Consider the following 27275-nt stretch of genomic DNA (forward strand, 5'->3'; position numbering starts at 1 on the left):
CCTTTCCCCGGGAAAAAAACCTTGTTACTTCAGCAAATGGAGATTTGTTTTTTGGGCTCAAAATCGTAACATTGAACCTTTTTCAGCTCCCATTCATAATATCTTGGAGTTTCTAGTGCATCTTTTTGAAGAGGCAGCTAGTTCGTCTGTTCTATTAAAATACAGTTAGTGATTTCCAGTTTTCATGCTGGAATAGATGGTTGCTCTATAGCTTCCCATATGTTGAGCAAAGCCTTTTTAAATCATTCTACTCTTAAGGTCACCTTTTAAAGGTCCTACACAACCTTGGGACCTTAACCTTGTGCTGTAGTGAGACCTTAACCTTGTGCTGTAGTCTTACACTGTCCCCTTTTGAACCCTCAACTACATGTCAACTCAAATATCTTTCATGGAAGACAATTTTCTTAGTGTTCATTAACTCAGACAAAAGAATTTTTGAGATCCTAGCATTGTTTGAAACCTCTATACTTGATTTTTGTAAAGACAAGAGTTATTTTATGTACTAACCCAATTTTGTTTCTTTTTTTTTTTTTTTTACCAAAAGGTGGTGTCTGAATCCAATATAAATCATTATATGAAGTTACAAGTATTCTTTCCCAACTTTTCTAACAAAGGAGAATATATATTACACTTATTGGATGTTCTTAGACAGTTAAACTTTTACATACATAGGACAAAAAACATCAGAAACTCTGATCTATTATTAGTTTCATATGTGGAGTCAACATTGGATAAACCAGTTACCAAAGTTACTCTATCTGTGTGGATAAATTGTATTTCTTTTGTGTATAACAACTTGGACATTGCTCTGACCAAACCTGTTCAAGCCCACACCACCAGATCCATGGCAGCTTCCTTAGGTTTTCACTCCAGAGTGTCCATGGATGAAATTTGTGCAGCAGCTACTTTGGCTACTCCCCATACCTTTATAACTCACTACAAATTAGATCTGGTCTCCAGAGGAAGGACATATTTTGGTTCTGTGATGCTCAGGAACATCCTTCCTTGAGTCAGCCCTGGAAATCGGATAGCTGGGGACACTGTCCCAACAGTTGAGGACAAAGGAGAATTTGACAACATCATATAAAGAAGTTATGGACTCACCATAACGTTCCATCTATGTTGTCCTTTTTCATTCTTCAAATCCCCTCCCACTAACCCCCATCCTTAAGGCTTTTGGAAGAGTGAGTGCTTATGGGGAGAATATGTCCTTTTTTTTTTTTTAATATAAGCTCCAGTTTTAGCTTCTCCATAGTAATTTCCATATTTTACTTTCTAAGGCAGCAAACAAGATCTGAGAAGTTGAGGAAGAATGAACGTGGACAACACAGATGGAATGTTTTGGGGCCTACATACATTTTTTTGAGAGAAAAGTATCATTTGTCCTATACGAGTCCACTAAAAGGATCATTTGTCCTTTGTGGGTCTACTAAGAGGTAGAAAGGTGCTGTTAAAGAGTAGATCTCAAACACAGGATGTGCCTACATTAGTAGAATACATGAGGCAAGATCTGATTAGGTAAGGAAAAATCCTTAATTACTAAAGCTTAAAAGGGTCTATTACACATTAAAGTAATAGATACAGACTTTTTAAAAAGTATAGGAGACTTGTTTGTCTTTCGGCTTTTCCTGGTTAGGGGTCGCCACAGCGGAACTCCGGTCTGCCAATGATTGGCCGTAGGTTTTTATGGTGCCGAGTTGCCAGCTCGATGCCCAGCCTTCAACGAAGGCACGTCCATTCACGCGTATCTTTCAGAACGCTACTCGACAGTGGGGAGGACATGCAGACTCCACACAGAAGGCACTTCCCGCAATGTAGGAGACTACTCTCTAAAAAGAATGCAGTATGGAAGAATGGAAAGAAATGTGTTCTATCCCAAGACATGCTACTGAAACTAGAAAATTCAGAATCTTTGGCTTGAAATGCCTCTAGAAATATTTCTGTACACCTAGTAGAACAGAAAAAGTGTTGTTCTTGATAGATGATGAATATTGGAGATGCAGTACTGGGGAAAGGGTTACTTGGGAACATATTTTTTGAAATGTATAAAATTGCAGGATTATAAATTAGTTACATGAATGCATAAATGACTAAGTGGAGGAATTACAAGAATTAGTAAAAGAAATATTGAGCGGGTGATTATGAAACAAAACAGGTAATGCTGATTACGTTTACAGTTGACAGTAGCCACAAAAGGTATCAGAAAAGAAATGGAAAACTTGGTGTAATCCAACACTAAAGGAGGTCGAGGAAATAATGAAACAAATAAAAAAGGGAGTATAAAAAAGAATAGGAATCAAAATGTAAGCAAATAAAAAATAAATAAATGGGCCATCTGTTCCTCTGTATCAGATATAGTCCAAAAGCTGGCTCAGTTGCAAGTAGTTTGTGGAAATATGAGGGAAAGTGAAGTTTAGACAGTTTGAGTTATAATAGCTGTAGATGTAATGTTATAAAAGCATTATAATTTTAGTTTTGGATTAACAGGAAGCATCTATCCGCGGTGGTGGTGCTGCTGTAGCGTTGTCGCTTCACAGTAAGACGCTGCAGTTCGATTCTTAGCTAGAGCGTCTTCTGCGTGGAGACATGCGTGAATGGGCGTACCTTCGTTGAAGGTTGTGCGTCAGGGCTGGTAACTCGGCACGTAAAAATCAACTACCAATCATTAGCGGACCGTAGTTCCGCTGTGGCGACCCCTAACCGAGAAAAGCCGAAAGACACAAACAATTAACAGGAAGCATCTAAAGAATTAACTGTGAAGGAACAAAAAATGGAAATTGTAAACAAAGTGATTGGAATAATTCTGAAGGAAGGATTCTCTTTACATAACTTACTGTATTGTTAATCATACTGTAGCAGCCACCAGTGTAGTTGTAAGTACACCTTGCATGTTGATTGCGCTGTTTGTTTAAATAGTTTAATAACGTAAGAAAATAAAGATTTTCTTAACTGTAATGAGTAAAAGCAAAATGTTGTTTTTTTCTCCTTGAATCGGTCATCTCCCTTTTTTCTTCCCAGAACTGTAATCTAGGAAAGAGAATGTCTTAATTTTTTTCTTGTGGATGTGCATTGCCAGCCTAGGATTTACTTGGAGGGTGCATGAGATGAGAAAAGTGGATCTAGTCTTTGTCCCAGCTAAGGAAGGTCATTCAAAGGCCAGAGAAAATATATTCACAGATAGCTAGCTACATGATATATTGCCACTAGGCAGCCTGTTGACCACTTTTGTCAAAAGCTGCATTGCCAGGAGTGTCACTGCTTCTAGTCCTTTTAAAGAATGTTTCCATTGACTGTATGTATGCATGGTCTTGTGCTCATCAGTGCATAGTTTCACCATACATCTTGGGTATTCACTGCAAGAGTTTACCTACCTTTTGCCATTCCATGTTTTCAGGATTTGGCTTCTGGAATTTGTCTCTTGCCTTTCTGATTAAGGTTTCCCTGAGAAGTATCTGCATATTGTCAAAGTAAAATTTAATGTATTTGAGCACTTGCCATATTCACTGAGGAGGCTTTCTGTAGTGGGTTCTTATTCTTTTGCTGCTAGATGGCTGTTTGCCTGCTTTTGGTGTTGGAATGCCCATTAGATGTCAAAACTGTTTTAATTTTATATTCTCTGGTTATTTCCTTACGTTATGTCCTGCTGACTTGTGCTCCATTGCAGTAAGAAGCATCGAAATAAGAAAGTTACACTTACCCAGCATGTGATGATATGGGATATGCTGGTGGGGAGCACACGTCTCTGAATATGGGCACTAGAGAATAAAAGCACTGGTCTAATTTCTCCAAGTCTTTTGGGTTTCTAATACCATAATAGTATTTGTTTTGATATTTGGTATGTATTGTGTCTGTCTCATGTTCTGATTATTATCTACTGTGGAGCTTTTCTCCCCAAGCCTCCGCTATAAATGGACCTATGTCCAGTTGGACTATCTCAGTAAACAAATGTAAAATAAAATAAATAATAATACAAATGGACCCCATTCCTAAGTCAAAGTATGATCAAGAACTGCATTGAGGTGAAGGCTCTTATTAGAGAGATCCCAGCTGTTGCCCACTATAAAGGGCCATGTCAAAAGCCAGATGATTCATTGAATATGGACATATTCATCATATCCTGATAAAACAGCCACCATATTTCTTGAGGCTGCACATTATATGCTTCAGCTGTGGTAGTCATTTTAGATGAGACTGTACTTTTTCTACCCTTCTTGGTCTTCTCTCTCCACTAAAGCTTGAATGTTTGTTGTTTATCCCATTGAGCTGAAACCATTCTTAATGGGAAAGATGTTTGCGAGTATGCCCTAGGAGAGTCCCTCTTCACTTTAAAGTAAGATTTTACTTTTCAGAACAGGTTTTGGATATATTCCATATGGAAGAAACTTTGTCTGGAGTAAAGTTGTCTGAGTCTGCCTCCTCTACTGAGTTATTTTGTATAAATAGGCATTATACTCGTGTGTTGTGTTTAAAGGTTGACTTTAGCTTGTGTGTCTTATTTCAGCTGGCAAAGGAAGCCCTTTAATGCTACTTTTCACTATATTATAGTTTCATTTTTAAATGTCTTCTGTACACTTTTTTTGGAAACTTGTTCCCTTGGGTTTTGATTGCAAACTTTTTAACTTTCATATCTTTACTGAGCTTGGGATCATTGTTAACTACTGGCTGTACATAGTTACACATTTGCTCCAACTATACATAACTCACTTTTGGAGGTAAGCATCTGGTTATAGGATGGCCATGACCGTCGTATGGTAGGACAGTGCAAGGTATTTTTTTCATTAACGCAAGTAGCCTTCCATGCACCTGATATGCAGTGAACTGTCATTGGTATGTGCCTGTCCGCTGCCCTGTTTTAGACTGCTGTCAGATGCATTAATTAAGCTGCATCCCCTTCACTTGATATTATTTGCTTAATCTACATGATTTTGGCAAGTAACTGGTTGACCATTCACTCTCCATTCCCACTTCCCTAACCATATTTTCCATTAAGTGAAGTGACTGCTTAACTGCTGTTTGTGCAGCTACTCCTTTTACCACTGCAGGAAGTTTTTCTTGTGCATTTGTGTAATTAAGTATACCTATGTAAGGAGGATTGAGGGCTCAGTATTCATAGATGAGGCAGGGCTTGCCTCTCCCCCTTGGAAAATATTAGATGCCTTTTACTTGATAAGTTTGGTGGAGTTGTCAGTCATTTTAAACTGACTTTTTTCATTTACTAAGTTACGAACTCACTTTTCAGTGAATTCATCCTTGATTTGCACCAGAAAATAAGCACACAGTAGATGGATTTTGGCAGCACAGCTCACCCTCCCATAATCCTGCAGCATTATTTGTAAAGTGGTTTTAAGTTTACTGTGTCAAGGTCTCCAAATGAACTTGTAGCTGCTACAAGCTTGACATGACACTTTGAATGTTATTTCTAGTGCCAGTGACATTTTAGTTAGCATTGTTTCCAGGTACAAGCCCTATACATGGAACCAGTCTGTCTTTTCCCACTGAAAAAGTTGTTAAAAGTTATTAAAAGTTCAAAAAAAAAAATTGGAATCCTCCAAGGATGGTGTTGGCAGTTTTGCATTTCACCCCTCCTATTTATTGTCCTCCCGCCCACTTAAAAATTCCTTTCCAAGGTTTGCAGCTTGCACATTGTTGATGTTGTAAATTCTCCTCCCTGCTCTTCTTATCATAGTTAGCTGATCAGGCACTCCGTCTTTCCAAATTTTGCTCACATCTGATTTGGAAAGCAAAAGACTAGAAGAGTAGTTTCTCAGATAAGCTGATTTGTTTCACTCATGTTGCAGTCAGGCAAGCAAACAGCTTTAACACAGCATTCTGGACTTCAGTAAGAATGTGATAGCAGTTACAGGGAGTGTAATGATATTTGACATCTGTAGTTCATAGTTAAATACTAGGCTGTCAGTTTGCAGACTATTACAAGCCTAACTAGTAACCAGAGGGCAGAATCAAACCTTGTACATTGTATCTGTGAGTTAAATACCTTGACCATTATGTCAGCCTTTCACCAAAATTGGTGTGCTGTGTTGCCATAACATTTCCTGAACTAGTTCAGCTCTGCAATAGGGATTGACAGCAGATATGTGGTTCATAGGAAAGTACTAGGCAATCTATCTAAGACCATTTCAAGCATAGCCAAAAAAACCCTATTAAAAATTTCACATTTGCCTCAATGAGGGCAAGACAGTAGCAGCCAGGAGAGAGTTTGAGGCTACCCATCTAATTATCAAGATTTGCCTTGAAGGTGGCAAAGGTGCAACTCTACCTTACATATAGTGGAAGTTTGTTTCAGAGGTAAGGGATACGTTTGGATACGAGTCTATTACGCCAGTATGTCTTGTCATGTTTATCTGCTGATGAGGGTTTTTAGTTCCTTTGACAGAGTATTTGCTGTACCATTAGTTCTGCAAAGGAATAGGAGATCAAATAGGATTGGATCTTTCGTGACACGAACCGCTAGACGTAGATCTCCACAGAAGAATCTGTAGGAGACTGAGTACAGAGAAATTACCACCAGTCTGTCCTGATAACTTAAGTTTTTGAGGCCGTTTTTAGTTAAGAAGCTCTGAGATCTCTCAAGTTGTGTAATATGTTTAGATAAATACATGCCAAAAGTTGTGTTATATTCACTAATGGGTTGTGAATAAGGTATGAGTAAAGGGGAATTGAGATGACTTGTATGAGTAAAGGGGAATTGAGACGACATTGGATCTAACAGAGATGATGCTTGAAATTAGATGGGCCAGATAAGTCTTTACTACTGTGGAGACATGATGGTCAAATGATAAGGAATTAACAAGAATACCCAGATCCCTTACAACAGTGTCTGATTGGAGGGGTGCATCTCCTATATGGTAAGTAAAACTTTCTTGTTTTCCAAAATGAACTGTGCTACATTTTTTTCCATTTAATTTGAGACCATTGCCCCTGCAACAGTTGGTAACATGGTCAAAGCCATGTTGGAGCAGTAGTGAGTCAGTTGAAGATCGAATATCACCCTGTTTACAATTGTCTGCAAACTTGTTTAACCATAGGCCAGATTTGCTAACCTTAAGGTCTGAGAAATATATGCCAGGTAGGAGAAGGCCCAAAACTGAGCCCTGTGGTATACTGATAACTGCTTTACTTTCAGAAATGGCAGTTGTTGGTCTAACCACATGGGTTCTTTCAGACAACCCATTAGCTGTGTGTTGCGCAATATAAGACTGTGTTCAGATTTACAACTGTCAGTAATACTGATACATGGGGATTTGTGTCAAAGGCTGTAGGCATTGGATAACCACTATCCTCTGCATCATTTAATTTTTCAAAGAAATCAGGTTAAAAAGGCAGGACCTTACTTTAATAAAGCCGAATTGATGAGCGTCCAGCTATGAGAGATTTCAGTGTCCAGATTAATAAAGTCTGAAGTAATGCACTCCATAGCTTTAAATATGAGGCTAGTGAGACTAATGGTCTATAGGTACCAGCGTCTATGGTTGGACCACCCTTATGTAATGGCATTACGTAACTGTTTCCCAGGCTTCCGGAACATAAAGAATGGAGAGGCTTAGACTAAAGAGTTTAAGTAGGAGTTCAGAAAGGTCATATTTGGCACTGATAATCAGGAAAACTTAGTATGTTGTCAGGGCCCATGAGTGAAGTATTCTTGGTTTTGAAAGGACTGAGAGAAATTTGTTCCATAGTAATGAAAGGGGGCTGCCTGGGATTTGTGGAACCTGTGGTATAGCTGTAACTGTGGGTGGAGAAAAATTTGCACTAACTTTGTCAGCTAGGTTATCAGCTGTTTCCTTTGAGTCAGATTGTCTACTGTGGACAAGCTGTGAGCACTGTTATTGTGAAGTTAGTTCTTAACATAGTTAAAGAAAGATTTGCAGTTATCTTTGGTTGTAGTGCCTGTTTGAAGTGTATACTCAACTTTATGCTTCTTAATGGATCCTTAAGCTTTTTGTTTGCTTATGTGTGCTCTTAAGGTAAGTAGAATGAGACCTCTTCTAAGTGTTGACCAGTTTCTTTTTCCGTTATGTAATTTAAACTGGTATTCCACCACGTGTTTTTTTTTTAAAGTTTTCATTATATTTCCTCTGGTTAGGGACTGCCTTATCCCTACAACTGTTTAAGTGGAAGTAGAAGTCAGAGGCATGGGTGTAGCAGCTTTAGCAATAGGATCCTTGAGAGGAGGATTATAGGTGGTTAACTATTTGTGAAAGAGAGTTAGCATTTCTAACATCAGGGAAGCACTGGGCGTGCTGACCAGTGTCTAGATCAGCCAATGTATTGATAGTTGAAGTCCCCAGTGCAAAGGTCTTGGATTTGATGAGAATTTCAGCTAATGTGTTAAGATAACTATCGTCCTTAAGAACATACAGGGTGTTTTATAGCTAGCTTTGAAGTGGTAATTAGACTTCTTAAGGGGGATTAGGACTTCTAGAAGTTCACATGTAGTGTCCGAAGGATTCTGACTTGAGGTGACGTCCTTGACAAATTCGGATACTCCCCACAATTGCCAGTGTGTCTGAAGACATGATGAGCATTATACCTAGGACGAGAGGGAATGATTCCATTGCTCTAATGCCATGTTTCTTTGACTGTACATGTATGAATGTGTTCAAGTTACAGGAAAGCCTCAAGTGCAGGCATTTTTTTAAGACTCCTGGCATTGAGTAGAGCCACAGTAATGTGTTCCAAATTAGATTTACTAGATGTCCTTCAAGGATGCATCTGCAGTCATAACATATGGGTTGTCCTGCCTCAGACAGCCCTTCGGTCGGCCGGATTCCAAAGTCTGGGTCTGGCCTCGGCTGATGTCGCACTTTCCCCGACGTCATAGCTTCTGGGGTATAAAGGCATCAGCCGACGCCATTTTCCTCAGTCTTTCTTGCCAAGCAGTGCCCGAAGCAGAAGCTGTTTGCAAGTGCCGGTCGGTCAGATCCAGAGATTTCAGCTACCGAATACTTCGAAAAAAGCTAAGTACCCCGTTGGGGACAATTTCTTGCCTCAGCCGATGTCAGACAAAGTAAATAATTGTTTAACTTGTGGGAAACAAATACCTCATAAGGATTTCCATTCTTACTGCCTTCCCTGCTTAGGCCCAGACCACGACGTATCAGCTTGTTTAGCCTGTGCCTCCTTCAACCGACGGACTCTTAGACGTCGGTCGGAGTTTGCAGAAGAATTCTTCGGACCCGCTTTTGCTTATAAAATGCTGTCGGAGACTCCGACTACGCATTTGGCCAAAAAACACAGGGAAAAGGACCGACACTCGCGGCCCGCGGTTTCGGCTGAAACCATGGCTAGGCCTACCGCGAGTGTCTCGGTTTCGGCTGAAACCGAGCCCTCGGTTCTTCCTCCGACAGAAACCTTACTCCGACAACCAAGGCCAGAGAGGCCCCGGCTGAGTCTGCTTCAGAAATCCCTACCGAAGCTAGCGCTCAAGATTTGTCCGACACCATTCCATTGGACATTTCTACACCTGCACGTGGGGCAGCTAGGCCCCCAGCTTCTATGTCTATTAAGGCCTTCTCCAGGGCTAAAGCTGCCAAACTTTCAAAAGCTTTACCTGCCAAATCTACTTCTCAGAGGCCTTCCTCAAGTTCTCAGATTCTCAGTCTTGCTGAGGACCTTATATCCTTGATTAGGGGTTCCCAACCTCACCCAGACAGGGCCTCCCAACCTCCACCAGACAAAAGGCCTAGGTCTGAACCCTCTGAACCTGTCTCCTCTGATTACTCCACGGATGGATCTGATTTGTCAGACCATCAGGAAGGGGCCTATTCTCCTTACGAGGATTCAGATGCTGAAGATTCTATCCCTTCTGCCTCCCCTCCTGAAGAATTTTCCTTTGGGGAGACCTTGCACTCTGAGGGAACACTTTCAATGGCAGGGTCAGGATTTTTCAGATTCTAGAAAAAGGCTAAGGACTTTTTTACATTTGCCCCAGCATAGGCCCTTAGCCATACCACCAGTGCTAACTGTAATTGATGATGTGTATAATGATGTTAGTTCTGCACCTGATTCTCTTCCTCCGGCCCCTGCCAAACCTGACAGATATTACAGGGTCCCGGATTCTCACTTCCACCTGTACAAAGCCCATGCTGCAGATCCAGAAACTATTTCACAGGGCCCAAAAGGTGTTGCAGCTGCCACTGCCAAAAATCCCTTACCCTCTGAAAGAGAGTCTAGAGCATTAGAGAGATGGGGTAAAAAGGTTTATACATCTGCTACTCTTTCTGCCAGGGCTTTAAACTGTCAATTCCATATGATACAGTACCAAGAATATTTGTTAGATCAGCTGAATAAGAAGCTTTCTTCTCCTGAACCTTTAGACCGTAAATCCCTTCAGGATTTGGTACACAACTCTCAGCAGGTCAGTAATCATTTCTTAAAATGTGGCTATGATGCACTGGAGGCTTCATTTAGATCAGCTATGACTGGGGCAGTAATTGTAGGCATGCCTGGCTAAAGAGCAATCCCTGCCAGACCATGTCAAGGCTAAGCTCCTAGATGCTCCAATGGAGAAACAAAGTTTATTTGGCTCCCCTGCACAGGAGATTCTAAAGAAGGTGGAAGAAAAAGCAAAATCTGTGCAGACAGTAAAGGAATTTCTACAGGTCTATCCTCCGAGGTTCAGCAGAAACTGGCCTTCCAAGAATTGGTCCTTTCCAGACACCTCCAGAGCTCAAAGAGGCAGGAATAGACGCCCTCGAGGTAGAGGTCAATCAAAGGGTGCCTATAGGGGCCGTCAGTGGCAGCCTGCCAACCAGAGGAGTACTGCCACAGCTGCAACTACAACCACTAGCACAGGACAGACACAATGACTTGACTCTGATTCCACCTACCAGGGAACAACTGGAAGTTCCCTTGGGCGGAAAGATGGCTTTATTCTCAAAAAATTGGCATTGCATTACAAAGGACACATGGACATTGCAAACAATAGACAAAGGATACATGTTTCACTTCCACACTTTACCAAAAAGGAGCGGAATGCCAAACCTACCACCAAATCAGAAGCCAGAGGCTTTAAGACAAATCAAAAATTTACTTCAGATGAAAGCGATAGAAAGGGTACCATCTATGGAACAAGGTCAAGGATTTTACTCCAGACTATTCCTTGTACCAAGAAAAGAAAACCAATGGAGGCCTGTTCTCGACTTGTCCGCACTGAACACATATCTCATTGTACCAAAATTTAAAATGCTGACCCTACAGCAACTTCTTCCCATGTCGGGCAAGGAGTCTTGGCTGGTGACTCTAGATCTCAAGGAGGCATACCTGCACGTCCCTATCCGACCAGATTGCAGAAGACACCTCAGATTTCTTGCAGGATCAGAGCATTATCAATTCTCAGCATTACCCTTTGGCTTATCTACTGCGCCCAGAGTATTCACGAAATGCCTGGCATCAGTAATTGCACATTGCAGACTTCAGGGAATTCAAATCTACCCATACCTGGACGACTGCCTAATACAAGAGGACAACAAGACAAAATTGATAAAGGATTTGGCCTATGTCATACACCTACTACAGGCCTTGGGATACACCGTCAACATCCAAAAGTCAAGACTAGTGCCATCCCAAAGGATAACCTTTTTGGGTGCAGATCTGGACACAATAACTCGGATGGCTTTTCTCACAGAAGAAAAACAAAAACAACTTCCAGATTATTTCATGACTTTGACAAGACAAACTCAGCTTACTGCAAGGAAAGTCCTGCAGGCCCTGGGTTTCATGGCATCCTGCATAATCTTGATCCCACATGCCAGGCTGCATATGAGAAAATTACAATGGTACCTAAGGAATGTATGGTCTCAACACAGACACAGTCTAGAAACCATGATACCAATCATTCCATGCCTTCAAAAGGAATTCCTGTGGTGGGCTCAGGCCTGCCAGTCCAACAGAGGGTTGCCTTTCAAGAAACCAAAACCAAGGCAGACCATCACCACGGACGCCTCAGACCTAGGATGGGGAGCACACATGGAGGACAAATGTATCCAAGGCCTATGGTCTCAAGGACAGCTAAACTTGCACATAAACCAAAAGGAGATGCTGGCAGTGAAGCATGCAATCGAGGCATTCAAACCATTCCTCCAGCAAGGACATCTGCTGATAAGGACAGACAACACCACGGTCATGTGGTACATAAACAGGGAGGCACGCATTCCTACCCTCTATGCTGGATGGCAATGGATCTATGTAACCTAGGCCTGAATCTCAATATCCAGCTGCAGGCCATATTTGTACCAGGAAAAGAGAATTCACTAGCAGACAGCTTAAGCAGGACTACCACGGATGCTCACGAATGGATGCTGCATCCAGACATCTTCAAACTCATAACAAAGAAATGGGGATTGCCAGAGATAGATCTGTTCGCCTCCCCTCTCAACCACCAACTGAAGAAATTCTGCTCAAGGACATACCACCCGCAAGCCTGAAGGGTGGACTCTCTCTCTTTCAGCTGGAATGCCATAATAGTGTATGCATTCCCACCTCTCCCATTGATGTACAAAGTTCTTCTGAAGATCAGGGAGGAACAGCCAAAGGTGATACTAATAGCTCCGGACTGGCCAAGACAACACTGGTATCCTCTACTGAAAAACATGTCTCAGGCGAACTCATGGCCTCTACTCCTGTGGCCTCTTCTTCTAACGCAGAACATTTTCAAGACCCTGCATCCAAACTTGAAAACTCTGCAACTTAACTGCCTGGAAAATTGCTTAAAACCAAACCCAACTGTCTTATCTCAGAGGGTCAAGGACATTATCCTGGAGGCTCACAGACCCTCCACAAGGAAGGCATACTCAGCTAAATGGAAGAGAGTCCTCATTTGGAGAACATCAAAGGGCACAGATGTTACAGTGGCAAACCTAGCACACATCCTAGAATACTTAGCAGAATTGTTCCACAATGGCCTGTCTTACTCTTCCATTAAGATTCATGCTTCAGCAATTTCAGCAGAATACAATATGGATCCTCCTATCTTCTCTCACCCTCTACTCAGACAATTTCTGAGAGGGATCAAAAATGTTAAACCTCCAAGGAGACCCCCTCTACCTGCATGGGATCTCAATTTTGTGCTGGAAAAATTAACACTACCTCCTTTTGAACCAGCAGCATCAGCAGACTTACAGTTTTTATCTTGGAAAACTGCTTTCCTACTGGCAATCACTTCAGCAAGAAGAGTATCCGAGCTACAGGTATTAATGGCAGTGCAGCCTTTCCTTATTTTTCACCAGGATAGAGTGTCTCTGAGAACCAATCCAACTTTCATGCCAAAGGTGGTATCCAGGGTATCCTTGAACCAAGCCATTCATTTGCCTACGTTCTTCCCTAACCCACAGAACAAAGGAGAGAAACTCTTGCACACCTTGGATATACACAGACAACTACGCTACTATCTGGACAGAACTAAAATCAGCAGAAAAACTGACCAACTTTTTGTAGCCTATGCAACTGGGGTGCAAGGAAAAGCAATTTCCAAACAGACAATTTCAAAATGGATAGGAAATTGCATTCGCTTTTGCTACTCTTTTCATGGAAAGACAGCTCCTGAACATATCAGGCCTCATTCCACAAGGGCCACAGCCACCACTACAGCTTTCTTACGAGGGGTGGCTACCAAGGACATTTTAGAAGCTGCTACTTGGAGCTCGGTGCATACATTTGCCAAGCATTATAATCTACCTTTATACTCCAGATCCCGAGCAGGCTTTGCAACTGCAGTTTTACAGGGGATCTTAACTACACCATCCTTATCTTAGTACCTCCTCCCCCAGTTTGGCTATGGTATTCTACCCATATGTTATGACTGCAGATGCATCCTTGAAGGACATAGTCCAGTTTTGTACCTACCATAAATGTAGATGTCCGATAGGTATGCATCTGCAGTCAGGATTACCCACCCTCCTTCCCCTCTGTGGTATTCCTAGGGTGCTTACCCCTCTTTCAGCTAACTGGGGGAATCTGTTACGGTGTATTTGTTTGTTTGTATATATGTATATATTTTTTGCTACTGTTTGGAACATTCAACATTTATCCAAATTTAGCCTTCCTAGAGGGCACCTGGCATCTGGGGCAAGAAACACTGAGGAAAATGGCGTCGGCTGATGCCTTTATACCCCAGAAGCTATGACGTCGGGGAAAGTGCGACATCAGCCGAGGCCAGACCCAGACTTTGGAATCCGGCCGACCGAAGGGCTGCCTGAGGCAGGACAACCCATATGTTATGACTGCAGATGCATACCTATCGGACATCTACATTTATGGTAGGTACAAAACTGTACTTTTGTAATGGGCATCAGAAAGAAGAAGAAAATGATCTTGTCTTTGAATCTCAGCACTGTTCTGGTTGACACCAAAGTACCACTCAAGACCAGTGTCTTTCACTCCTCAGGCACATATATAGCAAGCTCTTATCATATCCTTCTGGACAGAGTGAATAAGGTAATTCACCCCACGTGGACCACTGTCGAGTCATAATCATATTTTTTAGGATGGAGGGATCTGAGAACCCATGTTACATCCCAGATCCTGGCTACAGAAAGACAGCTGTCACCCTGTTCTTATCCAGCCTATGAACATAGTGTCCGTATGGCTTACAGTAGAGTTGCTTATTATTAAAACATTATCATGGTTTAATGCAGTCTCAGTGGACCATAAAGGCTTGGAGACTGCACTCTTGTGACTTAGAGGTATGTGTCTTAGGTGCTGTTAGTTGGCATGCGTAATCTTGAAGACTTTAAGGAGGCTAGCCCAAATTCTTATCTGCTCCGTAGCACTGTCTAAGTGAGTTGCTTAGTTGCCACAGTGTAGGTAAATGAAGGTGGAAAGATTCAAGCCCTGCACACTTGCCACAAGAAGCATCTCATTAACAAGTCAGAGCTTTAGTCCTCTGCCCCAACTGCCAAGACATTTCATCCTTTTACTAACACTTACTCAGGTGCACTTTCAACATGATTGGCAGGTATAGCTTCTTCATTTTTTTGAACTCATTGCTCGATTAAGTCCTCTCTGTCCTTCTCACAACACTAGGTTATTTACTGAAGTCAAATTCACATATAGTAATGGGGTTTCTTTGTTGAGAAGGAAAATGAATGTAGTAATCTACTTTCTGAGGGATCCTCACCATATATGATTGTCCCTTCAACTTGTCACGCAGCCAAAGTTTAATGGTTCTAATATTTCCTTATTTTTATTTTTCCTCCTGCTGAGCAATAAGGTCCAACATGTACAGCAAACCATTTTCACAGTTTGCAATGAGAGGAGTGTATTTACAAATTTGTCAGTGTGTTAAATGAAGTTTACAGCTGAGGAGTTTTTACTTTTGTATTCATTAGATTGGAAACTTAGAACTTGAAGACTGCAGTCTTCGTTCAGTAGACCACTATTACCTTGTTGGTTACAGTGTTTTTAGTTTTTAGTTTCTGTTATAAGTAAGCATCGTGAGAAACTCTGTGGATAAATTTTATTCTTTCTGGCAACTGTTTTATATACCTGGTCTTTAATGAAACTCTGTAATGGAAACTATTTCTTTGTTTTGTTCCTTAATGGCATTGTCTTCAGATTGTGTTTGATGAATGCCACAAAGCCAAAAATGCCAGTTCCACCAAGATGGGTAAAGCCGTGCTAGAACTGCAGAAGAGATTGCCACTGGCAAGGGTAGTCTATGCTAGTGCCACAGGTGAAAACTGTTCTTTTTATTCTTTTATGTAGGACATTCAGATTTAAGAGAATTGATCTACTTATGGTATATTCCTGTCCATAGTGCAGTGTACAGACTTCTGTAACTGTGCAAGAAGCATGTCACCATCTTTTATTGTTTTACTCCTCTTGCAGATAATGCTATAAATGCTGAGGTTTGAAATATCGCAACACTATACTGGCTCGGTTGGGTCAGCTGAGTTGACCTGTGATTTTTTTTTTTCCTGAAACATTTGCAGTTTAAGTGGTGCTGTAGAAGCAACGCAGTGCTTTTGCAGCTGCATTTCATGTCAGTTTAATGGAATTCCATTGCTAAGAACACACTGAAAAATCACTGCATCCTGCTTAAGAATCCTCTTTAGTGGGTCAAGCACATTTAAAATGCAAATTTTAGCTGCAATGATGCTCCCAGTTCCTTAATATGAAGCTCTTCTGTGCAGAAGGGTACTAATAAGTTAAACAATCACTTACAAATGTTGAGGATTTTATTATTGCCAAGCACTTTTCCTTTACTTTCCTTTGATCAGATTTTTTAATGACACACAGAGAAATCATGATTTTAGCAATTCTCTGCTTTTTCTTTCTTCATATTATTTTAAAATTTGCTACAGCATCTGATTTATTGGCCAATGAACTCACGGCTAAATGAGCAGCATGGGCACAAATGTCAGGAAAGGTGAGACTGCAGTTGAGTTATTGAATGAAGGAGGAATGCCTACAACTAAGACACTCTTGCAGATGTAGACAATTATTTGACAACTATTTCTTGCTTAAACAAAATGTTTACGAGCTTGCAGCTAGTAATCATTATAGGGAAATGTGAAGCCCTTGCACTGGCCCAGTAATCAAGGATCCTCAATCCTCACCACTAACACCAGTGAAGGACATGCATATTGGGAGAATGATAGGTACGCACACAGTAAATATAATTTCCCTTAAGAGCACACAGAGATCACAGTCAGTCTGGGGCTGGTTTCTCCCTCTCTCTCCAGATCCCCAATAAGACTCCTCCCCATTGGCACAGCTGTAGGGTTAAGGTCTCACTCGAGTGGTCAAGCCAAAACCTCCAGCACCCTCTCTGTCCAACCAGTGCTTTGTGTCCCTCCCCAAGTAGCTGACACACACACACACTTTGAGATTTGGTTTGTATACAAACACACAGACACTCCTGGGGAAGGCTGGCACAGGTTCACTAGATATGCCCCTTCTGCCCAGACTGTAAGGTACAAATCACTGCCACCAACCACTTTTACTTAACAGCTACTAAAAGGCCCTTCCCAAAGGGTGACCAATTCTACTGTGTAATGTTACTTTTATCCAAATGGCAAGTGTGACCAAACTAAGGCTATTCCAGAGTGGCCTGTACAATGTTACCAAATACATGCAAGTACTGTAAGAGTTTAAATGTCTGTAAGCAAACCAGCCGCAATTAAAAGGTTTAAGTATATTTAATAATAAATAAAAGCACAAGACAATACTTGTTAACTCAACACAGTGACAATGAGTTCAGAATCACAGGAAATATTATAAAACAACATTGTAGGACAGTCTCACATAAATATAGAAAAGCTAGACTAATCTTACTGTATTCTGTACGTCTCTAAGAGAAATCACTGTACCTAAATGACTTGCAGAGCAAAATAAGTGGTGGTGATGTCAGCTCCAGAACAAAATACAAAATGCACTGACTTTCTGAGATAGTTCTTAAGTTGATACACACTACTGCTGAATCATCTCAGATTACATCATTCTTGTCACCTCTGCCTAAGTTTCCCAGTCTAGCAGGAACTTGAATTTGTAACATGTCTTTGTTAAAAATACACATCTCTTAGAAGCTGACAGTTCTCTCTTAGAAGCTTTCTTGAAACTGAATGTTGTAAAACAATTACTTTGGAAACCTGTAATTACCTCTGTTTCCAGACAATAGAAAGAAGCCCTTAGCCTAGAGATCCTATCTCTTAGCTGAGATAAACTAACTTTGTAACACATCGTAAAACTCTTTACTTGTCAACCTATTTTCTTAGAATTTTGCAGTTTAACTCTGTATATCCCAGTTTCTACTACAAAACCATACATTTGCATTAACACACAGATTATACACATTTTGCTCTTTTCCAGCAGGGTACCCTGTGGTTGCAGTCTTGAACCTCAGTACAAAACTTACACTTTTCTTACATTTTTAACGCAAGCATATAAATCATATTAATATTCACAAATGACATAGAATTATTTACAAAATTCCATCTGGCTGTGTCACATTTCTATATAAATCGCATTATTTTCGAGTGACATAATCATTTACAAAATTCCTGCTAGCTGGGCTGGCAGCATCTTGGTGTATCGCAGGAACCATTGAAAAATCTATCTCCACACCGAGTAAGGACTAGTTCAGTATACTTCCAAGCAGACCCTTCAACTGTCTAGAATTTTGCGTGATATATTTTTAAAATACCTTTATAAATTATCACATAAGACGTTGGCAAAGATATAACAGAAAAAAACATTTTAACATTTTTTCATTTCACTACAATATACATCACATATATTTTCTTTGCTATTGTCATCATTTGAACATTACAAAAATTGCTGAATTCCTGCCTTCCCTTAAACCTCATTTGTCCTCCTCCTGAACATTACTATGCATGTATTGTTCCCACAGTTTCCATTTACTTCTGTGAAATTTGCTCTTTCTCTTTTCTAAAGATCCCTCTTTTTTTTCTTTATCCCAGCTCAAAGGAATCATTTCCTTACTTGGAACCATTTGCTCATCCAATATTTCAGATAGAGTAATCTGCTGAGAATTCTTAGTCTGCCAACTCATTGCATTCCCAGTTACCTCTTGCTTCTCCATCATACCTCCAATATTTGCTATCTACCTGAAGAAAAAAAATTGGTGTGTGCTTGGGGTATAAAAATACTGGGTTTGGTTGCATACTTGGGAGCCATACACATGTCTTCCCATTGTTTTCTTGTAAATTGCATTTCCAGTCCCTCACTCTCTCTGTCTCCACCCACTCTTTTCTAACCTTTTCTGATTGATTCTTGGTTATCAGGTGATGTTTTACAATACCCTTTTAATTATCCTTTTTTTAACAGCTGCTTCTCTTCAGGATTCAAGTAAAACTGTACCAAAGCAGGTCAGGTCTTTCACTTAAAATCCCTCTATCCTTCTCTATTTGCCTGTACTCTGAGATCAAGCCTTGGTAAGGAAGACCTTACCTGCAATCCAGATGTCTTCTTGGCCTCATCCCACTCTTTTGCCTAATATTTGTGATCTTTCTGTTATAAAATTTACAGTTTTCATGCAAGTCAATGGGGTTTGCAGTCACTAAACGTCAGACATTTGAGTTTCAAACTTATCTTTCTGAAAATACATACTAATGCAAAACTTAATTTTTAGCAACTTTCTAAGTTTAAGAACAATGTTTAATATCAAATGTTTTGAGGCCTGTGTAATTATTTTGCCTTTGTCCAGATTTCTTGCCGTTAAGTGTTTGACAAGCAAGTTTCCAAGTTAGTAGATAGAACAGTTTGAAAGAATATGAAAAACAAACCAGTATCATATCTTGAGAAGCAAAAACTTTTGCTAAAAAACAGCATTGCCTCATTCTGTCTCTGCCACTTCCATTTTACTTTTTCATTTGGTGGAAATGTTAGGACATAGTAGTATTTCTTTCCTTTTAATTTTTGATCTGATGTCTCTTCATCTGGCCCGACATATGGGTTATTCGATCAGATCTGACCTCTGCTCCTCCCCTACCCATAATTCCTTCTTACCTCTACAATGCCTCATATCTCATTTGCTGCCTATTCATTTCAGACATGATCCTGAGGGCAGAGTGCTCGTCCAGTGTCTGTGGCTCCAAATGATACCCGCAAGAGGACTTTGTTGGAGTGAGAGCTTGGTCAACAGTGTTTCTTATCCTTTTGACTATAAGTTGTATAAAAAGATTTGTAAAGTCTAGAAAATCAGAAATGAAGTCATTGTAAGTTATATTAGACCCAAACTAGAGTATGGAGTAATGATATGAAAACCTTAAACAGGCATGAGTAAATTGGAAAGAGTACAATAGAAATATACATGGATTTGAAACTTTTGAGTTATTATGGAAGAATGAAATATCTGAACTTGTGCAGTGTCTTACATAGATATTTAGAAGGAGACCTTATTCAGATATATAGGGCATTTAGAAACGTCTACCTCTGGGAGTGTTCAGGGTTATCAAAAAGTAGTAGAGAATCATCAGACAACCTATGTAGAAGATTATATAGGAATGAGAGAGATACTAATTGGTTGTCTGAGAGAGTAGCTGATGAATAGACTAGACTACCAAATTATATTAAAGGAAGCATATTTTTAACAGCAACTTGGGCACTTATTATGGGAATAGTATATTGGCTAGAAGGCCATTATTGCCCATGCCTGAAATATTTGTATGTAATATTGCTTTTGCACTTTGAAGAGAAAAGATGAGGCGGTGGTTTGGTGGAGCTTAGGATGTGCATTCTTTATTTTGGGTATAACTTCTGAACTATTTTTTTTTCTAACTTTGTAACACAACAGTGCTTATGACTTCATCATATATTTTGTTTACATGGTATTTATTTATAGGTTTATGTAGTTTATCTACACTCCTTCATTTTATCTTAAGTAAACTTACTGCTGTTTGCTTTCACAGCTAAATGTGATCCGTTTTTTTACTTCTGCTGCAGATCTCAAGACTGGTAGTTTTAAAATATATTTCCACTGTGCATTTGAAGATTTATGAAATGACTTTGTGTACTTTGTTCTCATTGTTAGACACATCAGTGTTTATAGAAGGAAATGGCTTAACACGTTGAAATGCCTTGCTCTTTGTGTATATGTATTAAGCACTCCTTCATTTTGACAGCACCATGTTTATTTTTTTTTTATAATAGTCACTTCTCAAAACATTATCTCTCTTCGTAGGTATATGTGCAAGAGTTTGTGTATAGAACTTTGTCTCCATTTAAGTTTCATAATATTCTTATATACATGTAGTCTTGCTGCTGGCTGTGCTGTGTTCCATCTTTCCTAGTAAATTTTCAGGATTATAGTTGAGAACTATGTGGTTTATTTTCAGTTTGTCTGCTTTATCAGAGATTGCTGAAAGCCTGAAATCTTTTGGAGTAAGCATTCTGATAGTGGAAATTGCTATGACAAAATCTATTATTTTAAAATCTAAATAGCTCTAGGTTTTTACTGTAAACTGTAACAGTGTACAGAAAGCATATTTGTACCATGATACTGCAAGAAAAACTCTATTGGGATAAACTCTGCCTCTGATTTTGATAGGTTTGATGTGATTTTGATAAAAAGAATGCTCCCTTTTAGACAATCATTCTAGAAAAAAGGATGAACAGTTGTACCCGTATTTTTTTATTCTAAATTTGAAAATGCCTAAAAAATGAGGCTTATAAACATGGAATTTTTCAAAATGTGGGTGATGCTGATCAATATGAGTAGCACCAACCCTCCAGAAGAATATTAATTTTGAGCTATGAGATGTCTACTGTGTCCAAGTAGTTGGTTAATGATCCCTTATTTCTCATGTACTAGAAGCCGTATCCACCACCTATTCTACCTTTGGCAGAAACGTTTTTCTTTGTATTCCCTTTAATTAGGATGGCATTTGTGAAAATTATGGAAAAGTAAAAATAGTTCATGCTTTATAGCTCTTGTGTTCTTGTAAAGTATCAGTCATATAGTTCTTCAGGTGCCTTGTAAGTCTTTTTTTTCTGAAATGAGGACATAAGCAGGACTGGTAATTGCCAGCACAGACGGTTGCAGGCTGCATTTAAAGTGCATTTTGTTTTGCTTCCTTTCCTGTTTTTTGTGTGCAACAAACTGTTGTTCGTAGAAGGCATGCTTGTCTTAAGAGGTAGCTTTGCTAAGATAATGTCATAGTTGACTCTATAGTCAGGCACACTGATGTCCCACTTACCAGGCTGAACAAGGAGAAAATTACAGTCCAGCTGCTGTCGGGTACCAGGATCCACCACATAACGCATGCATTCAAGTCACTCCACAACAAGTACGACTCTCATTGTTCATGTCCACAAACATCCAACAAACCACTCAGTGGCTCCAAAGATTATAAGTAAAAACGGGTCTGATGAAGTGGTGTATCTACACCACGAAAGCGCTCACCGAATAAATTTACCTGTTTTTATTTATTTATTTATTTATTTAGCCATTGAGTGGTTTGTTGGATGTTTTTGTGGACATTATATTTATTTCTGATATCTGACAACCTTGTTCTACTAACTGCAATTTGTTTGGTGTTTGGATACTTTGTCATTGTTCCTGTTGAGGTGAATGACTTGAGACGTGCCTCCCTGGACTACATGAAAAGAGGCATGGAAGAGCTCTCAGACCATGTGGCCCAGGCAGGTATGACCCTAGCCCTGAGTAACATCCTGCCTTCACCCAGAATGATACCAAAGTATAAGGACAAAATGATTGACTTCAGCAATTGGCTAAGCTTCTGGTGTCATTCAAGGGGGATCCAGCATCTTCCTGGGATGACAAGATTGACAAACCACGATGCTTTGCCAGAGGTGGTGTGCACATGTCACCCTTGGGATTTAGATTACTGGCCAAGGCCATTGCCACCCCTATAGTGCCTTTTTTAGGCAAGGTTAAAATGACAAAACCACCAACATGACGAACACAAACATGCAAAATCTGAGGGTAATGCTACTCCATGCTAGATGTTTAAACCTCAAAATGCATTCTCTCGAGGCACACCTAAAAATGGAGAACATTGCTATCTGTGCATGCAGTAACAGAGACCTGGTTCAAGGCTCCAGAGAGCACCCCTGAAATACCAGGCTACAACTCTTACTGCACTTTTCGGCCACCAAACCAGGACCGAAGCACGAAAGGTGGAGTGAGTGTCAATATTCACCAAGGACATTCACACCTCCAGGCTAGTTGCCCAACATAATGCATCTGAAATTCTCCAGGTGCAACTGACACTAGGTAAGGCTGCAATCCAAATTGTAGCTCACTACAGATCCCCCACCATGCCCCAAGAGTCTCACCACACTTTTCTAAACATATTGGAAAATATTAAGATACAGCCAAACACCCTAATACTGGGTGATTTCAACAACCTCACAATTAACTAGGAAAACCACTCTGGTACCAACACCTTTGCTCAACATTTCTTGGAATTCATTAATTCCAGTGCCCGAGACCAGCTAATTTATAGTCCCACCAGGGGCTCAAATATCCTAGACCTGGTCATTATCAATATGGGAAATAGATGCTCCACACCAGTGGTCACCCCCTCGTTGGTCAGGTCTGACCATTAAGTAATCACTGTTGACATCCGCAATCCATCCCCACCCACGAGTAAGGAAACCACCGTTAAAAACGTTGCCAAAGCCAACTTTATGCTACTCAAGTCAGAAGTGACAAACCTCACGACACCCCTGCAGAAGGGAACCGAATGTTCAACGGTTGAATCCTACACTAAGGCACTGTACCAGCACATACACTCGTGCATGAGTCTTGCTATCCCCAACAGAACCAAGACGCTCTCCTCCAAAAAAAAAAAAAGGTAGCCAATCTGGTGGACCCCAGCCATAAAGAAAATATACAACAGGAGGAGGAAACTGTTGCAGAAAAGAGGAAAATACCAAGATGTAAAAACTTCCATTACCAGCCTTAGCAAAAAGCTGAGATCCCCTCATAAAATCCTCCAAAGCTAGTTATGAAAATAGAATTGCCAAAGATTCCAAAGACAACCACAAGGCATTCCATACATATGTCAAAAATCTAAGTGGCAATGCTCAGATCTGCTCTGAGCTACAACAGAATGGCATTAAATATACTGATCCCAAGGATATCGCCAATATCCTGACAGATCGATTCAGTGCCAATTTCACCCCACCCCCTAAAGGGCCCATCCCAATACCGGAAGATTACCAAACTCCGGTTATCGCAGCCACACTGGTAAAAAAACGCACTCTCCAAAGCTAAAAATACAGCGTCCTTGGGACCAGATGATATCCCGGGCTGTGTACTGCATGAACTACAAAATGATGCTTAGGTGAGGTGTCAGTTCATGTTCTACCACAGCCTCATCTCAGGCTTCGTGCCCACTGAATGACGCACAGCAACAGTCATCCCACTTCACAAGGGAGGATCCACCCTGGATCCTGGGACCTACTGCCCCATCAGTCTGACAAGCCTGGTCTGCAAGGCCATGGAACGCATTATCATGGAGCTTATAAACAAGGACTTTGGCAACCTTCAAACTCTGGACCTCACCCAATTCGGGTTCATTAAGGGCTGATCCTGTCTCCTCAACCTAATTGATTTCTTTGACTCAGTCTCTAGAGCCGTGGATGAGGGTAAGGTTGTCCACACAGCTTGTCTGGGCCTCTCCAAGGCCTTTGATACCATCCCCCACTCTGGAGTCATAGATAAACTTACCAAGCTGGGCATTAATCCCTACATCACTCAATGGGTTGCCAATTGGCTTACTGACAAAATACACACTGTAAAAAATATCCAATTCCAGCTCCAGACAAGTGGAGTACCTCAGGGTTCAGTCCTGGGACTGCTCTTGTTTAGCATCTACTTCTCTAAAGTACAGGCCAACACTAAGGGACTCTGGCTAACAAAGTTTGCAGATGACTGAGTCAGTATCGATTCCCCAAATGATGTAGATATCCAACAAAAGGGTCTTACAAAAACAGATGCTTGGTGTCAGTGTCATGGACTCAAGCTCAATGCCAAGAAATGTATAGTTATCCCCTTTGGGGAAAAAAAACACGTACCCATGAACTACCACATAGGCGGTAATACTCTAAACACAAAGTGTGATGAGAGACTTGGGAACACAGGTGGGACAGTCTCACCTTTGATAACCACATCGCCACAACAGTGAGAAATCCTGTGTGGCACATCTCATCACAAAGGGCTTTTCATCCAGAAAGGAGGAGGTCATTGTCCCACTGTACTCATCCCTCATTAGACCCATTATAGAGTGCAACGCCCCATTTGGTATGTACCTCACAAGACATCTGCAACAGTTGGAAAGGCCTCAGAAATATCTCACTAAAAGAATCATAGGCCTAAAGCAGATGCCCTATGCCGGCCGTCTAAAAAAAACTCCAGCTATACTCTGTCGCATATCGCCTACTCATAGGCGACCTCTGCTTAACTTACAAGGCCATGTCTAACCCTGAGCTGTTGGACATGCTCCACCTAAAGAAATCTCAATCCCTCAGAGCCACATGCTCCAGGGAACTAAACCTTGTTGTCACAATGAACAAGACATGCTGGAGGGGATAGGTTCCTGACCCAGAGACTCCTCATGCACTGGAATAGACTGCCCATACATGTCAAGCAGAGCGCCTCTTTGGCCCTCTTCAAACGGAACCTTGACAATTGGATCGGAGATAGGAAATCCACCCTGGGAATCACGTCAGTTGCCCTAATAGACGGGTCCAGGGAAGTAAACACTCTGGGTATAAACAGCCAGGGATTTGTCATGGCTAGGTTTGTATAGACCCTAGGGCCGATAGCCTAGTACCAACCTATGAACCTATGTTAAGGTTTGGGTTTTTTCATTGTCTTCTAATTATATTTTTGGACCCAAGGCTCATGTTATTCAAAAACTGAATAAAAGCAGTGGAAAGAAACACTTGTTTTAATGTATTTCACATTACTGCCATCAGATTGTACCCTATGGCTAGATAGAAAGCAGCTTTTCTTTTGTAGAGGTGTCCTGTACTCATATTTGCTGCCTTCATGGTCGGCCTTTTATTTGTCTGTTTTTGCAGCATAACAGGGATGAATTTCTGTCCAAAGTAGTATGTCAAAGGTACGGAATATTTGGTATCTTAGCCCCCCGTAGATTTATTCTTTCTCTGATCACTACTTAATCCAGTTCAGTGTTGCAAGGGAGATGGAACCTATAGTTTAAAAGAAAAAATGTGAACTCCACTGCTGAAAATAAAGCACTTTAAAACACTGTAATCAAAACAGTACACAAAACCAAGTAGAAAAGTTTAACGCTTTCACAGTCGTAAGACTGCTTCCTCAAACCTACTAACAAACAGCTTTTCTCTCTATTTAAAACAGTCAACTGCCAATCAGATACTTGTTTCACCTAAGTCACCACCTATATATCAGTTAAAACCTTGTATTCAAAAAATGTAAACATCTAACATTTAAATACCTAATATGTCATACACAAAATATTCAAACAATAGAACTAAAAAGATCTCAAAAGTATAAAACTTATAAACCTAACATATACACTAGAATAAAAATATACTAAAAATACATTCATGTGGCAGTGGTCGAGCTTTCAATAAAGGTTTCAGAGATACCTGCTCACTAATATCAGGGAATCTGTCGGCACAAAGGCATACTATATCCTATCCTGTTCCCTTATCTCTGTAAAATTCTTAAAAATCTCCCCCTTTAATATTTGAAGTTAAAACCTCAGTTACTAAAAACTTTAAAACTATGACACTGACCAAAATCCAACACATGCTGTGCTAATGGATTACTAGATGTTCTCCTATTCCAGTGTTGCAGTATTCACTAGTGGGTTTGCCCTTCTTCCAATCAGCTTGTCCAGTCAGGTTTCCAAAGCTTTTCCAGTCCCAGAAGGTGCGTCGGACATCTGACGTGTTGGCAGGTACGTGGGCCATAAATGTGACGTCTGCGCACACCGGCCCTCAGAACTTTTCAGCTGGCTGTCGTAGGCCAGGTGTTCCTGCTACTCGCGGATGTCGGATCAGTCTCTCATCAAGATAAGTACCCTGTTGGGGATTATTTCAGTCCTTTTTTGTAGTACTATAGTCTTTTAATGTCCAGTAAGAGCAAGTGCAACTGTGGCCACCAAATTCCCCATAAAGACACCCACGACCAGTGTCTGTCTTGTTTTGGCAGGGATCACGATTATAAAAACTGCACCATTTGTAAGTCATTCATTCCAAAGACCCCTTCATCGCTGACTTCAAGCCCTAAACTTGTACCTTGAAAACCAGCGCTTTAGACAGATCACTCTCTGTATGGAAGCCACCTCCGATGCCCCATCCGAACCACCCAGGAAGAGGGCCAAGACCACGTGGCCGTCTACTTCCACTGCGTCTCCCTCCACCGATTCCCAGCTTGTAGCCATAGTCAGCTTGGCTGAGGAACTGGCATCTGCCACTTCAGATAAAGCGGGTACCTATCAGGAGGCCGCACAATCCAGAGTGATGACTCGTCTGAGGAGGATGTCCCGGTGCCTGATACAGACACCAGGGGGGAACCAGTAACTGAGATGGGCGCTTCCTACCAGGCCTCCGCCATTCCTTCTGTGACTTCCAGGCCTACTGCCAGCCGGACACTGGCTAGGCCTACCAAGAAGAAACAAAAGACAGGCATTTTCCCCCAACCCCGGAAGCCTTTAATATCCACATAAGCATTGCAGGCTCGAATTTAATCCACCAGGAAGTTACCTTATTGCAATGAAGTTAGCGCTTTCATTTTACTGCTATGAGTAATCTATTCTTTTGTTGTCTGAAGA

The 27275-nt window shown here is 40.9% G+C and overlaps 1 protein-coding gene across 1 annotated transcript in view; it reads left to right on the forward strand.

Annotated features, from left to right (window-relative positions):
* The window catches only part of SBNO2 (strawberry notch homolog 2), a 2660605-nt gene that overhangs the window by 994878 nt on the left and 1638452 nt on the right, over window positions 1-27275 (forward strand). Inside the window, exons 12-13 of the mRNA XM_044053813.1 lie at window positions 15574-15691; window positions 15724-15757. Of these exons, the coding sequence (XP_043909748.1) occupies window positions 15574-15691; window positions 15724-15757 (152 nt within the window). The remainder of the gene's footprint in view (window positions 1-15573; window positions 15692-15723; window positions 15758-27275) is intronic.

This window comes from Protopterus annectens, chromosome 13.part0 (genome assembly GCF_019279795.1).
Source record: "Protopterus annectens isolate FY-2018-M chromosome 13.part0, PAN1.0, whole genome shotgun sequence".
NCBI classification, from domain to species: Eukaryota; Metazoa; Chordata; order Ceratodontiformes; family Protopteridae; genus Protopterus; species Protopterus annectens.